The sequence below is a fragment of the Emys orbicularis genome, chromosome 10, assembly GCF_028017835.1.
Source record: "Emys orbicularis isolate rEmyOrb1 chromosome 10, rEmyOrb1.hap1, whole genome shotgun sequence".
Lineage (NCBI taxonomy): Eukaryota > Metazoa > Chordata > Testudines > Emydidae > Emys > Emys orbicularis.
In genome coordinates this window covers 83,202,499-83,217,631 of record NC_088692.1, presented here as the reverse complement: position 1 = coordinate 83,217,631, position 15,133 = coordinate 83,202,499, and the positions used below count along the sequence as shown (strand labels likewise).

Here is a 15,133-nt window from a genome sequence, read left to right as displayed (position 1 = left end):
CAATTTTTCCCCTCTAAATGTACACTGATATTTTTCAGTCAGGGTGAAATCCGGGCCTGACTGAAGCCAATGAGAGTTTTGCTGATGACTTCAATGGAGCCAGGATTTCACTCCAAGTATCCATAAAACATATACTGCCACCTGTCTTGGAAGGAATTCCACCCTGTGCAATACCGCCTAGAACATATCTTGTCTTCTTCTCCAGGATTAATCTAACTCTGTGAAACTACAGAATCCTCTAGTACGGGAGACCACAACAAGACGGACCTATCCCAGCACATACTGAATGCCAACAAACAAGAAATGACACCTCACTAAGGACAGACCCTTTCAAGGGAGGAGTGGGTCACGGAAAAACACAACTGATGATTAATTACACCAGAAGGTTTATAGACAAAGCAACAACAAACCACCAACAGCCAAATCCCATGGTTATTTAAAATCCTTGGGCAAGCTGCCTCCCATATGCCCCCCACCCCAACCTCAGGGTAGTCCTGCAAGCAGTTCCTCCCGCCCCCAACCCTCTTGTCCGTTCACAGCCATTCTTGGGTCCTGTTGTATTAAATGAATAAACATTCAAAATAAAGTTCTCCAGTCCCACCACATGTCTATCCATTTAACCCTTCACTCCCAGGCCTCTCTTGCCTGTAGTCTCGCCTCAAGTTTCTCTGCTGGAACCTACTTGTTCCCAACAGCCTCTGGTCTCCCTGGGCATCCTCCCTCTCTGTGGCTTCCTGCTGCTGATTACAGGGGAATCAGAGTTCAGATGCACCTCCTTAGTAACTAGGTGGGTCGGCCCCAGGCCTCTAGCTCTAAAGAGGCAAGCCACCCTGTTACAGGCACACCTACTTAGTTCTGCAAAGGGTTACATGGTATTTTAATCAGCCTATAAGCAGTTGAAAACAGAACCCCACCCTTGTCAGAAGGGCATTGGCTATGCTACTGTGATAGGAAGCTAGTGCACTTGGGCACCCAGTTACCTTAGTCATCCAGACTATTTTTATCACCACTATTCTGGTAGATGTCTGCGAGACAGAAGTGTATGTGGGAGTGGGGGGTGTCCGAGTGAATCCACACTGTAACTGGGTGGATGCATTAACAGACAGTAGCAGGGCTCTGGAGTTACTGGCTAGATCCTACCTTGAATTCACACAGGTTACATACAGGGCACAATTTGACCTAATCGGTTTAATCTGAATCAATTCATTTGGCACCTGCCAATCAGAGCAGAAACCACAGTCAAGCCTCCCCACTTTTAAGAAGTCCCCAACTTCATGCTGAAATTAGGATTTACAAGCCACGCCTGAAAGAAACATTTTAACGGTAAATCAGGCAGGACACAAAACATAATGAAGGTTTAAACACATTCCCTTTAAAAAGTGTTTGTCACCGCGATCTGGAAGACAATTAGCACAGGTGATGCACGAGGCAGCGCTGTGTCCATGCTGGCCAGGTTGTGGGAAATGAAGGTACAAGGATTGCCCCTAGCTCTGCGAGTGCACACATGGAGCGCAAAGAACCTTCGCACCAGCCTTGCACACTTGTGCAATGGACAGGCTTGTGCTCACAGGGCCCAGGCACACCTGAGGCTTGATCCAACTCCTACTGACGTCAATGGGAATGTTTCCATTGGCTTCAATGGGAGTTGAGTCAAACTCCAGGTGTCCATGGAACTGGGAGCTCAGGAGATTACTGGGGTAGCAATCACGGCTGGTTTGTTCACTCCCCCAGTGCTCCTAGTCACACTATCTGTGGCGTGATGCTCCATGAGCTACCACTGGGCTAGTGCTTAAAGCCCAATCTAGACCCAAACGTGTATTTGCCTCATCCAGCAGAAAGGCACCAATGCACAAAATGGGAGAGACAGGGGCTAATTCAGTACAAAACCCTAGCTGCTTACACACTGCACTCACAAGTAGGAGAGACAAGCTAATTGATATGCAATACATTACTGAACATTCAAACTGTTACTAAAACTGGGTTGTTCCTTTAAAACAGCAAACATCCCTTCTGAATAGCAGGACTACCTCTCTGCAAAGGACGGCTGAGACTCAGGAGCGGAGTATTTATAAGGCTAGTCCTGCCCTGGCTAGTGTAGAAAGAAGGAACAGAGATGCTGCCTGGTACATACTCTGCAAAAGGAGTCCTGCCAGCCAAAGCAGAAGTCCTCTAGGTGGTGGGATGGCCATTAGCATGTCTCTGAGTGGGAGCATCGTGCGTCCCTCCCTCCTGTTGGGTAGCACTTGCAGTTGATTGCGACATACTTGCTAGCTGGGAGGCTAGATGTGCTCCCTAATCTGAAGACCACATCCTCTCAGGCTCCTGAGAGCTACATAAAGATCCTGTTCATTTCCTTTCATGGGACCATGGTTGGGGAAAGGCCCCCTTCCTGCATTGACTACCCGGTGTGCTAGCATCACAAAAGAAGTGACTTCGCCCTCATCAGCTTTGCAATTTTCCACTGAGATCATCATCATTACTAACAATCCAGACCTTTCCAGTAGTCACGCTAGGAGCAATCTTACATATCACAGCATTACTGTGGACCACGACTGTTCTCCAAAACCGGGCATGTGGGCGGCTCTGTGGTTAGCTATGTTCATTCCTACTCACTGCACTCCCAGATACCATACATGGTTTGGTGTTTTGTAGAGTCATTAGGTATGCAAGCAGGAGAACTTCCCCAAAATACCTCAATGGAAACTCAACTACCCCTCACATTAAGCATCTGAGTTCAAACCAGCAAAGACGAGGAAATTCTTAGGTAAGGCTGAAATTCCATTCTTAATCCACCCTATGATGACTAGGCACAAAAGGGGTCAGAACGGTGCATTACAGTACACAGATGTTGCAATCCGTAGGCACCATGCATGACATAAGGACAGAGTCATAGCTGTCAAGGTGCCAAGGACAAAACGTGGGACAAAAAGGAGGGACACACAAGACCTAACAATTCACAGAGTTTCAATCTGTGAGAGATTTATTTAGTATTGCACACACAAAACTACCTCAAAAGAGTGTTAGGGTTGCAAAGTCAAATGCTAAAAGGTTAGGAAATGCTAGAATTAAAGTTGCCTGTGAAACCTTAATTCAGCCCCCTTGTGTGTATGTGATTGTGATACAGTCTCTAATTACATGATCACAGACTACTTTTTCCACAGGACCCTTATGGTTCTTGTCCCCTCTCTTCCCCCCATCCCCTACTCAAACTCACAGGTCCAGTTCATCACCTCTGCATTTGAGTCAGGCCCCTTCCTCCTCCTCCCTGCCAGGGCACCAGGAGGTGGAACACGGAGTCCATAAGGAAGACAGTTTCCTGACTATTAGCTCCCGAGCCCAGTGCCACAGCAGCCCAGAGGAGCAATGGCAGAGAAAGTCTTGGTCAGCTCCAGGCTCTGTGGGGATAGCACACATGCACTATGGTTAGTAGGTGATGTAGGTGCAGAGAGGGGATAGAGCATGCCCAGTGCAGATGGAATCGCCAGGGAATTCTGATAAGTCTCTACTGAGCACGTGCAAACAGATGGGTAAGTCTTTGAACACTTAAGTCAAATTTGGGCATCTCCACAGGAACAGCAACATGCCTGAGACCAAGGTGAGCCCCCCCCCGCCAAATGTCAAGTCCCGGTTTCAAAGCACGGAGGCACTAGAGCTTCTCAATGAAGCAGCTCGACGAATTTTGTTAACATGGGCAAAAACAATGTATTCTCCCCTCTAATCTCTCTCTCATAAATGGCTGAATCATTTCCCCTGAAACATCCCCAAAATATTCAGACTGAGACAGACATTCAGCATGGAAAGTTTCAGCCCAAACAGTCAACGTTGGACAAAGTTATAAGCAACTGAAAACGGGGCAGAGGGATTACAACGGGAAACGTTGGGCCACCTTAACTACAGCACCACCAGCTCTGCCCGTAGTAAGTAACCCCGTCTATAACTGCTCCTTCTAATCTCAATCCATCCCTAAAAATACAAGGGTGGGTGGCATGGATGGCAACAGACACCCTTAACACGCTTAAGAATCACAAGTACGGGAAAGGCAGACTCCTCTGGCCTGGCTGTGACGCATAGAGCCAGCGCATAGCACTGCAGGTTTTCCACTCCAAGGCAGAACTCAGCCATGTGCAGAAAGACAAAACAAAGCCAGGCACCCCTGCAGCACTTGAAATTCACTCCTGTGCACAGGACTATGCCAACCACAGGGAAACATGGAGAATATTTTCTGTGATCGCACTGGAGGCAAACTGGGACAGGTTGAGTATTTTACATGGAACTGGTCTGCCAGGTCAGGATGCAGAGTTCCGGGGCTGGTAGGATGGGTAACAGCCCTGCAAGCAGCACAATGGCACAGCCTTAACATTAGTCAAATCAGTTCTTCCCATGCCTGGTATCAACCCGACAGACATTAACACTCAGCCCTTATTTGTAGGCCAATGAAAACTCCAGCAGAGCGTCACTGCCAGCTCCTCTTTCCCACCCAGGGTTTCCCTCTGACTGCAGGTGACTGCAAACAATTCCTTTTTAATTTTGTAATTAAAGAAAAACAAAACCTTTGCTCCCAAGCGAACAACAAGTTGGCCACGTTTCAGCCCCAAAGCCAACTGTCATCGCCAAATTATTAGTTGCCAAATTCCCATCCCTCATGCACAGCCTAAGCAAACAGGCATCTCGGGGGGACTTACCCCGAGGGCAAGGGAGATGGAATCCAGCCCCCACAATCTAGAGTCAGGGTGAGCAGCAGCCACACAGCAGCTTCTGTAGTGACAAAACCTGCAGCCCCCTACAAGAGTTTTGGCCACCGCAGCTGCATAGCTCCTGTCTCCTCAAGCCGCCCCACTGAGAATGCCCCAGGGCCCGGCTCCACAGCGGTCTTCGTTTACGAACCTAAGTCTGCCTGCACGAAACACCCGGAGATCTAGGATGGGGGGGATTAAACTGGGGCTGGGTTCATCTCAGGGGATTCAGTTTTCACAAGACTCTTTGGTTCCAGGCCATGTGGATTTGCAACCACCAACCTCCGAGTGTCATTTTTAGGTACTAACAGACCCAAAGTTGCAAAGCAAAACTGAGGTGAATACACCCAGTTTGGCCTGTTTTGGGTCCCGAACACAATTTTTTAAACTCATTCAGCCCCAACCCCAGCCTTGCCTGCCGCCCCCTTCCCACCCCACACACACAGCAGGAGTGTCTGCACGTAGGATTTAGGGGATGCAAGGAGAGAGTCTCTGGGTACAGCTAAACCGCAATAAAAATAAAATAAAATAAAAAAAAAACCCACAGCAGAGTTTCAGCACCCAAACCCCACAAGCCTGAGTTAGCCGACCCAGGCCAGGCATGCCCATGCCACAGGTCTTTTACACTGCAGTGTAGACATACACTCTGTGACCAAAATATCCTGCATTTGCCCCCCATATAGAGATTAGCCTGCACACTGGATATCCACAGAAACTTCCACAGCTTGATCCTTACAGGCCAGAGAGTTTCTCTCAGGAGAGCCCAGAGAAGGAAGTTTTCCAACGACAGTCCCATGAGCTAGAAGTTAAAACCTCTCCCTGGCACCCAGGAGAGAACAGAGTAATGAGAGCTCTCTCTGTAGGCAAGACATGAGGTTGCCTTCTTTGTTTTGCTCAACAGTTTTCTTTAACAGAGGCATGAAAAGCAGGCCTGAAATACAAAGTCGTTCGGTGGGTAACTACTTGAGGAGGCACTTAGCTCACATAACTATAGCGGAGCCATGGTTTCTGCCTAGTAAGGGTTACCACAGGATTAGCCTCACTCCATAGTTTATACAGTAATTATAATTAGATGCAATGATGAGCTATATAAAATTAATGATTATCTGGCCACTTTACAATTGCCTCCACTGCTGCATTGTGCAAGGACAGTCTGAGTCTTCTGGACATCACAGGCATGAAGGCTGCTGCTTATTCCAAGGGGTCCTTCTCCCTGGATGTGGCTGCATTAAGCAGGTTATGAGCTTGCACCACTACCTAGGCTTGCCCTCTTCCCTAGGACAGAGTCATAGACTCCACCCCATTGCCATATATAGCTAGGGTGGCCACCTGCCCAGGTTTTCCCAGGATCATTCCTTTTACTGGAGGTAGCTTTCCGGGAAATCTGGAGGGTGCTCAGTATACCGTACCAGCGCTCCGAGACATTCTGGTTTTTTGCACTACAGAAGTGGCAACCCTGTTATAGCATTATGGTCCATGGGAATGTCATTGGTATGGGCAGGGGCATTCTTCTAACAAAGAACCTTTGCCCCGTCAGTTTTCCTGTCCGAGAGCCAGGGTGTGTAGCTTGACCAAGAGGTGATGCTACACACTGTGCTTAAAACATTCCCCATCCCACCGCTGATACGGAGGGGACTTCGTTCCACAACGTGAGGGTGAGGCCCCACCACTAACAATGGTGACAGGAGGGCCTTCCAGTCATCAGATGGAGAAAGGCAAGTTCTTGGTCCTTCCTCCTACCGCACGTCCACAAGGCCCATGTTTGTGAGGAGTTGTGGTATGGGTAGAAGGCAGGTCTACTAGTGCCACTGACTCCAGTCAGAGGTGTGTGCGCACAAGCAGGGCTGGATTACGGTTCTGAGGGGCCAAACGCTAATGGGAGGGAAGAGCTTAAGTATGAATGATATATTGCAAAAAAAATTATGAAGGCCTCAAACATTTCTCTGCATACCTATTTACATATTATTTGTGTAAAATTAACAAGTTTATTCTACTCTCTCGACACTCAATTCTCCAAACAGATACTTCTGAGTAAGAGTTAGCACCAGGGATGCTATGCTGTCCTTCTCTTAGGCTTCCTCCCTCCTAGCTAGTGGAGTGCTCATCTGCATGAGGATCGACATTGCAGCATTCCCCAATGGCTGCTCAAACTACACCCACGGCTGGCACAGGTTCCCGTGGTAACCGGATTTTTAGTGTCCAGTCACCAGGGTTAACCGGATACCTGGCAGTGTGTTCCTGCTGCCAGTTGAGCTCCTTCCAAGCCGCCGGGGGCTGCTACATGAGCAAGCTCGTTCCCCCCCCCCCGGCCCTGGCTGCGTAATGGTTAATCCGGCCCTGTGCACAAGGCATGGAGTTCTTGATACTTATATAAAATACTGAGCACTCATTCATCCTTTGGTCTGACTGATCATCACCTATTAATGGGACTGTTGCAGATCCACTGAGAAGGGACCAGAATCCAAGAAGGTTTGTTTTTCAAAAGTGTCCCTAAGAGGATCTTTAAAAATAAATCTGCATTCCTTCTTTGGTCTCAATCTCCGTCCCCAACCCTGCAAAGGCTTCATTTGACAACATGTGAGTAAACCCACTGAAATCCCTGAGCCTGCTCCTATGTGTAAAGCTAAGCAGGTGTGTAAAGCATTTGCAAGCTCGAGGGAGGGGGAGCTGAATTACATCAAATAAGTGACCAAAAAAAGGGCTGCAATGGGGCAGTAGTTGTTTAATCACTTACTTCTAAACCGTGCAAACAATACTTGGGATCACACCTAAGATTCGGTTAAAATCGTTATAGTAATCGCCATTCTTAGCGAAGAAGCAACTCTCATGATTCTAGCGGAGTGGGACGTAATTGATTCCCTCTAATCCGTTTGAACAAGCTTGCCAAAACGTTTAGCTACCACAGGCTTTAAACCTGCAGCTGGGCCAACCACATTTTGTAGCAAAACCGAGAACGTACCCAGAATGCTTTCCTGATCTGTAACTCAGAGAAACTTACCTTATCACCTTCCTCTACATCACAGATTTTCTCAGCCGTTGAGGGATTATATGTGGGAAACTTCTTTCCACTCATGGATTCGTGCCATTCGTTGTTAATAAATATCTAACGGGTCAAAAAGAAAAAAAAAAATAGCAAACACACATGTACCACCACGTGGAGGCTCAAGTAGCTCTCTCTATGGGCCTGATCCTGCAAGGAGTGGAGAACCCACTGAAGCCAAAGGGAGTCAAGAGCATTTAGCACCTTTGCAGAGTTAGGCCCTAATGTTAACGGCTGTTTCCGTTTTTAATTGGCAGTCAGAAAAACCAAACCAAGGGAAGTACATGTACATAAAGATCCAGTGAAGTCAGTTTTGATTGACCAAAGAATGCAGGATCAGGTCCACACAGTGTAATTCATGGGATTTAGACTTGTGAAATAGCCAGGGTGTATTTCAAACCCATATCCTTGGGTATGGCAAGCAGACACCAAGAGAAATCTACATATTTCAAGCACCACAGCTCCTTCTGCTGTACAAAGCACGAACATCAAAGATGTTGGGTATATGCTGCTAATGTTGCTTATTTTGGGCTACTCACCAGTGGTTTCTCCATTAGTATTTTCCACCAGTGAATGTGCAGTATGGACCCAATCTTGCAGTACTACCTCACCCAAGAAGTCCTTACTCACAAATGCCCCTAGCACTTGGCCAGTCTTTTGTCTTTGTCAATATCAATTGGAAAAGTTTTGTCTATGGCAATTTATTCTTAAATGCAAATAAAATAAAATAAAATAAAATAAAAAAAACATAAGCCTTTCAAAATATGGCCTTTCTATAGCGAGGACAAATAGAGTCCCAAATAGTGTCGTGTAACAAAAAATGCATTCAAATACTTTTTAAATTATTAAAATTTTGATATTTAATATAAACTGTGCATAGGCACCAGTATATAATTGATTGATTCAACACGCATCTGCGCTATTCTGACCCAGCTTGACACTATTTGATGATGCTTTTATTAATGATAAATAAATGAGAATAAATAAAATGAGATTAAACACAGCCTTTAGATAATGAGCCCTGGTTAATCTTTGCAAGCTAGTAAATTATTTTATTTGAAGAAAAGTGTTTCACCTTTCCAATGCAATGTACAAGTCTATTGGCACATCAGCTCATGCTAGAATTCAGTCCCACAATGAAAAAGAAAAACCAAAAACCCAACCAATCTTGCAGTCTTTGCACACTCAAAACTCCCATTGAATTGGATCTCGTGGGTTTCTTTTCTTGCCCATTTCAAAGCATAATTACTCCTTAACATTAGTATCATAATGAATAAATATTTTTCTCTGAATGCTTCTCCAAAGCACGTGCAGCACATATTGGAGGAAGCTGCCTAGATGCGAACTCATCTGAAAGTTGATTTTTAGTTCCACCTATCCTGGATGATTTTCACTTTTTTTTTGGGGGGGGGGGGGGGGGGGGACAGAGGTGTCACAATTACAAAACTCAGTGTGACAACACCAAAATGAAGTATTTGCGCCTGGGAAGTTTTAAGTAGCCTGGAGCTCACAAATTACAATCCAGCACTTTGGATGCAAACATTTTAAAATGGTAAGTGTGAGCAGGTTTATGGAAGACAAAGGCAAATTTGGATCTAAAATGAGGAACATTTCACTGCAAACTTGAGAGATACAGGGGAGGGAAGCCCATGAAATGACAATGGAATGTTTACAGCTACTAATGAATGGGGCACCATTTTGCTGCATCTATGTGTTAGCATTAATTATGGATGAGGGAACTGGAGAAAGGATGAAATCACTCTAGCGAATGGCGGACTCAAGGTGACAGACAGAATCGCCAAGATTCTTTTCAGCTTCATACAACTAAGCTTGGGTCTTCCATAAGAAGTCACTCTGCATGTATTACATGGATCATCACCGCACTCTCTCATCTTCATCTCTAGGGACATTATAGAAAGATCATTTGTGAGCGATCATTGCTTCATAAAAGCATCATGCTGATCAATACAAGACTTGATCTTGAAACAATTTCCCCAATCCAATAACTAGTAGAACTGAAAATAAGATTCTCACTTTAGAGGGATGAGTGCTGTTGGGAGACAGCTGCAAACATCTGGGACAAGTCGATAGAGTTTGCAGAATACCCCCCATAGATGTGTATTTATCATCATTCTAAGCTTAATATTGCCCATAATTTTCCTCATCAGATGATGTGTTCTGAGCATCAAACCAGAAGCAGAACTTGTACTCTACTTAACATTTTCCACTTTTGAGACCGTCTATTTGATTGTGTAGACCTCTTTAGGGGTCCTATTCTCCACACCCATCTCACACGCAACCGCCAGTGAAGTTAATAAAGTCTGTCCAAAGTAATATTATGCCACTCTGAAACCAGCAGCAGAAGATGCAAGTTCCAGGTTAGCAGAAAGCTCAGCTTTTAAAAAGCAATGTAAGGAAAACTGGTTTAAGATGGCGGCTTATCTGCTGACAAATTATTAATAAATGGCTAATCAAATTTGGTTCATTCGGTGTGTACCTGGATCACATTCAACTTGAGAAATTAATGCAGTTCAGCTTTATTTGTCCTCTTGCAGCTGAGGGACAAATTATAATGATCTCTTTTATATAACCTAGGAAGCATGAATTATTTTATATTAATTAAAACATTCTAAACCCCACTAGCCAGTTTAGTTCAGCCGCATAGTTGAAATTAGCAAAGTAAAGGTCATATGTCAATAGCGCAGCATAAACCTAAGGAGTCCCTCCACTACAGGAACCAGTGTGTTAGGATACTGGTGACTACAACATAGGGGGTTAACTACCACAATGTGACAATTCCTAAAAAAGATGTTGATGTCTGCAATGACTCTCAACTCTGTGCCTTAGAAACCAGCAATGAGCAGATGTCTTGAATATCAAGAACAAAGTAGGAAAACCAGGAGTCTTCTAACAAGGGCTTTGGAAGTTTTACATTTCAGTGGCTTGGGATAACCAAGGCGTTTTAAAGGGAAGCTCTATTGATCACATAAGAGCTGACTGGACTGTTGGTTGGGTGTTTTTACACTGAAGCCCTGACTTTAGCAAGGATACCAGGAGCTTTTTTCAAGTGTAAAATCAGACATTTTGAAAGGGGTAAGATCAGCGCAACCAGCAATTTTGGGTCTGATCCTAAACGTTGCAGAGCACCCTTCACTCCTAGTGCCTCTGGTAGAAACCGAGGGCACTCTGAACCTTGCAGCATTGCTTCCCAATTCCCTTTCCTATACTATAAATATAGGGTCTGATCCTGCCATCAATGAAGCCAATGCAAACCCCCCAGTATCCACAATGGGAACAGGACTGAATCCACAGGGAAAAAAACCTGTTTTAAAGGAAGGTTTTTTTTAAATCCTCCTCACAGCTTCACTCTATCCAGATCTGACTTCAATGGAAACTGCTGAGTCCTCTCAGTTTCCAAGAAGTGCTCCATAGCTTGGAGGACTGGCTCTTGTAAGCCCAACATACTAATCTGGGAACATGGCATCACCCTGTTAGTGATCCAGGATGACACATTATGTCCATACTCAGTACAAAAGCCATTTTCTTCGATAGCAAAATCCTGGAGAACAGGGTGACTAAGTAGTACAAATTCAGGAATACACAGATGCACCTTTATTTGGTGCTGAAGTGAGTCTAATATGTAAAAGAGGAAAACTATAACACCTTCAACTTGTAGCAGAAATTGCTAAATCAAACTTTGGGAGGGGAACACCCCAAAAAAATCAATTTCACTTGATTTCCTGCAGTTGACATGTCTGCATAGGCAGGATAAGTCCAGTGACATGCACTTTTTTGTATCACTCCTAGAACTGACACCTTTCTCCACTTGCTACAAATACCACAATAAACTTCCAGTCTGTTAAAATAAAAGAGAGCACAGACTGAGGTGGTGTAACATCAAGCTAAAAAAAAGAAATTAAACAACACACTGCATGATCAATAAGGATGTAACTGAGCCTCTGAATCACAGCAGACAGTGGGGGGGGGGGGGGGGAATCTGCTGTTAATTAAAAGCACTAGACAGATGTATCCTGCAACAATGGAAAGCGCAACACTTTTCTGTAGGAGCGGGACTCCCAACACAGAAGAATTATAACAAAGCAGGGAACGTTTTCGCAAACTCGGGTTTTGAGGAGGAAATGACCTAATTTCCCCCATTTACTCTTGACTAGGATTGTTGACATAATACAATAAAGAGGTGCACAAAACTAAGTTTCCTGCCTGAGAGGTCAGACCCTGCGTTGCTGAAGCACCTAGCTCTCCCCTGGACTCCAATATGGACTTAGGGGATGCAGGACCAGGCCCCAGTGCATTCTGCGTTGGAGCTGTATTAGTTTAAAGTCAGCTTACATGGATTTGGACATTTAGGTGGTTTTTTTTTTTAAATCACTGTTGGCTGCTGACCAGATTGGCAAATCAATCGGATTGGTCATAACCTATGGATTGGTTCCAACCAGGCACCCTGAATCCTGGCGAGAAGAGTGAGTCTCCCTAGGGGGGCTGTTCAGTTGGGTGGGGGGATTGCCGCTCTCTGGATTTAGCGGAGTCCCTCCTCTCGGGGGGAAGGGGGGTTCCCCTTTTCCAGGGCGCTGTTGCTGCGGGACACGCTGCTGTCTGGGCAGGGACACCCCGCGCCCGGGCAGAGTGCGGGGCTCCTGCCAGGCCGTGGGCACCTCCGGCAGGCAGAGCGCAGCGCAGCGGGCGGTGCGGATAACGGCTCCGCTCCAGCTCCAGCCCCAGCCCGGCGGCAGGTGCGCGGGGGGGCCCGGGCCCGGCTTACCTTGCTGTGCCGGATCTCCAGGTTCCTCACGGGCCGAGGCAGCGCGGGCGGCTTCTTGTCCGGCTGCCCGTTCTCCACCGCGCCGTTCATCGCAGCCATCGCGGGAGGGGAGCGAGCGCCGCGCTCCGGCTGCCCCGCTGCCAGCCCTGCCTCTGCGGCTGACAGCCCGGCGGCGCCGCTTTTAAGGGCTCCCGGCCGGCGAGCGCCCATTGGCTCCGCTCGCCGCCCAGGCCACGCCCCCTCCATCCCCAGGCCCCGCGCGGCGGGGCAGGTACAGCTTCCCCGGGGGCGCACCGCTCTGGGTCCCGGTCCCTCCAGCAGCAGGCCCAAGCTGTGGCCCTAGGAATGAGGGCCGGGCTCAAACAATGAGGGGGATTGTAAGTGTCTCACTGAGCGGGGGGGGGGATTTGCTTTTAAAGTGTCCTCTGGGGAGGTCAGCTGCATGGCTACAGCGGATGGTTCCTCGCTGTGAGATACAAGGGGGAGGATTTGATAGCAAATTAACCTACTAACAAAATTGCATAGATCCAAGAGCAAGCCTGGAACATGCAGCGCATTGGCTAGGCACCGAACCCACGCGCTAGGTCTCTCCGGTCTTTTCAGGGCAACCAGGGACCAACTCCCCCCCATTAAAAGTTTAGCCACTGTCTTTGGAGCAGGGTCAGCTTCCCCCTTGGTTGGGTGCTGCAGCGTAGGCGAAGAGCTTGGGCAACATTGAAAACCGTTCCACTCAACCCCACAAAAGAGCATATGATCGACCACCTCAGCACTTGGCACAGGTATCCCATCCCTCCCCAATGGGTCTGAGATGCGAGGAGCTTTGAGACTCATCTCTCAAGAGATGCCTGGAAGCGTATTGACTGGGGCTATTTTGGATCAAGTCAGGGCAGGCAGAGAGTTCTGGAGAAGGCCCTGTTGGCAGCTCCTATTTCAAACCCTGAAGATCCAGTTTGGGCACCTGCATGACTGCAGGGCCCAGGGAGGAGGTCTCTCCAGTACGCATATCGCAAGCCATTCATGCCTTTAAGTCAAAACTAAAATCTTAACCACAAGGTGTGTGTCACAAGGGGGCGGGGGGGGGGGGTTCACCCTCTGTTCCTTGCTACAAAGAGCCCTCATGCACACTGCTGGCAAGTTCAACCGCAAGTGCTTTCTTTCCAGTGTGCTATACAAGTCCTTCTCTCCCCCCTATGGCTTTTGTCTTCTTCTTAGGCCCAGGGCAAGAGATCTCACTTTTCTGGCCTTCCCTTCTCCTCCCTGTCCTCAGCTGAATCACATGGTTAACTGGTTAATCATCCAGTCCTTTACCAATTATCTCCTCAATTTGGCCTATGCAGGGACAGTTGCCACTTGCCAAGAGTGGTGAGTCAGCCTCAGGCTTCTCACAGTCACACCTCCCAAAACCAAATAGCAGCCTGTTCACACCCTGGAGAACTGACTGATACATACCCATGATGAGTAGCTCCACCTATCATGAGCTTCTAGCTAGTTTCAATTTCTCTACTAGCTTCAGTTTCCCAGTGTGGCCCCACATATGGAACTCTGACCCCATTTGCATTGAAGCCCTCTACTCTCAAGGTGACAATAGCATGGATCTCAGCAACAGTGTCCATATCCCACAAAAAAGGCTGCATCTTCCTCATTAGATGTATAGGGAATTGCCCTATATCCCTGTCTCCTGGCTCACTCTCCCCTTTGGATCCTTCTCCTGCCCTCAACTTCATGCTTTCCTCTATGCTGCCTTTGTTTGGAATTCCCTCACTTCCCTGGCGCACCAAACAACCTCCCTTTACTCATGCAACCCCCCTCTCCCCCCCCCCAACCTTCACACTGCAAACCAAAAAGCCTCCCAAGAATATTCCAAAGAGACAGAAAAAGAAGAATTAAACAAAAACTCCAGACTAATATGATACCTGGATTCCCTAAGTCCCACGTGCGTCTACTGTATTATCTGGGTCTGACTTCAAGCCCAAACCTGTCCTAGTTGAGACAATGGCAGTTTTGCTGTACTGACTTGAAAGGAAACAGAACTGGGTCCTTCAGCCGCAACTCGCTTGAGGAGATGATTGGCCATTATGTGTGCGCATCACACCTTGGTCAAGCTATTAATAACATTATACAAGTTGAACATCAGGAGAAGTCCTTTCCTTCAAAGAGCTGTAAGAGACTCAGAGCATGTCCAAAGAGTCAGATTTGGGGCCGAATCCTGCAAAGGCTTACCCAGTTGTGTAACTTCACTCACTGTAAGTAAAATTAGGCATGTATGTAAGTTTTTGCAGGAGTTAATGAATACTGAGGGCAAGTCAATATATGTATATTGAGAGACAGGTTTCAGAGTAGCAGCCATAGAATATCAGGGTTGGAAGGGACCTCAGGTGGTCATCTAGTCCAACCCCCTGCTCAGAGCAGGACCAATCCCTAGACAGATTTTTGCCCCAGATCCCTAAACGGCCCCCTCGAGGATTGAACTCACAACCCTGGGTTTAGCAGGCCAATGCTCAAACCACTGAGGTATCCCTCCCCCTCTGTATCCGCAAAAAGAGGTATGAAAAGTACTCCTGTTCTTTTTATAGAGAGACA

The 15,133-nt window shown here is 47.0% G+C and overlaps 1 protein-coding gene across 1 annotated transcript in view; it reads right to left on the bottom strand.

Moving 5' to 3' along the window:
* Positions 1-12,652, bottom strand: part of ALDH1A3 (aldehyde dehydrogenase 1 family member A3) — a 48,859-nt gene extending 36,207 nt beyond the window's left edge. The window contains exons 1-2 of the mRNA XM_065411473.1: positions 12,554-12,652; positions 7,732-7,836 (exon numbers count right to left, since the gene is read on the bottom strand). Coding sequence (XP_065267545.1) covers positions 7,732-7,836; positions 12,554-12,652 — 204 coding nt within the window. The remainder of the gene's footprint in view (positions 1-7,731; positions 7,837-12,553) is intronic.
* Between the last annotated feature and the right edge of the window lie 2,481 nt (positions 12,653-15,133).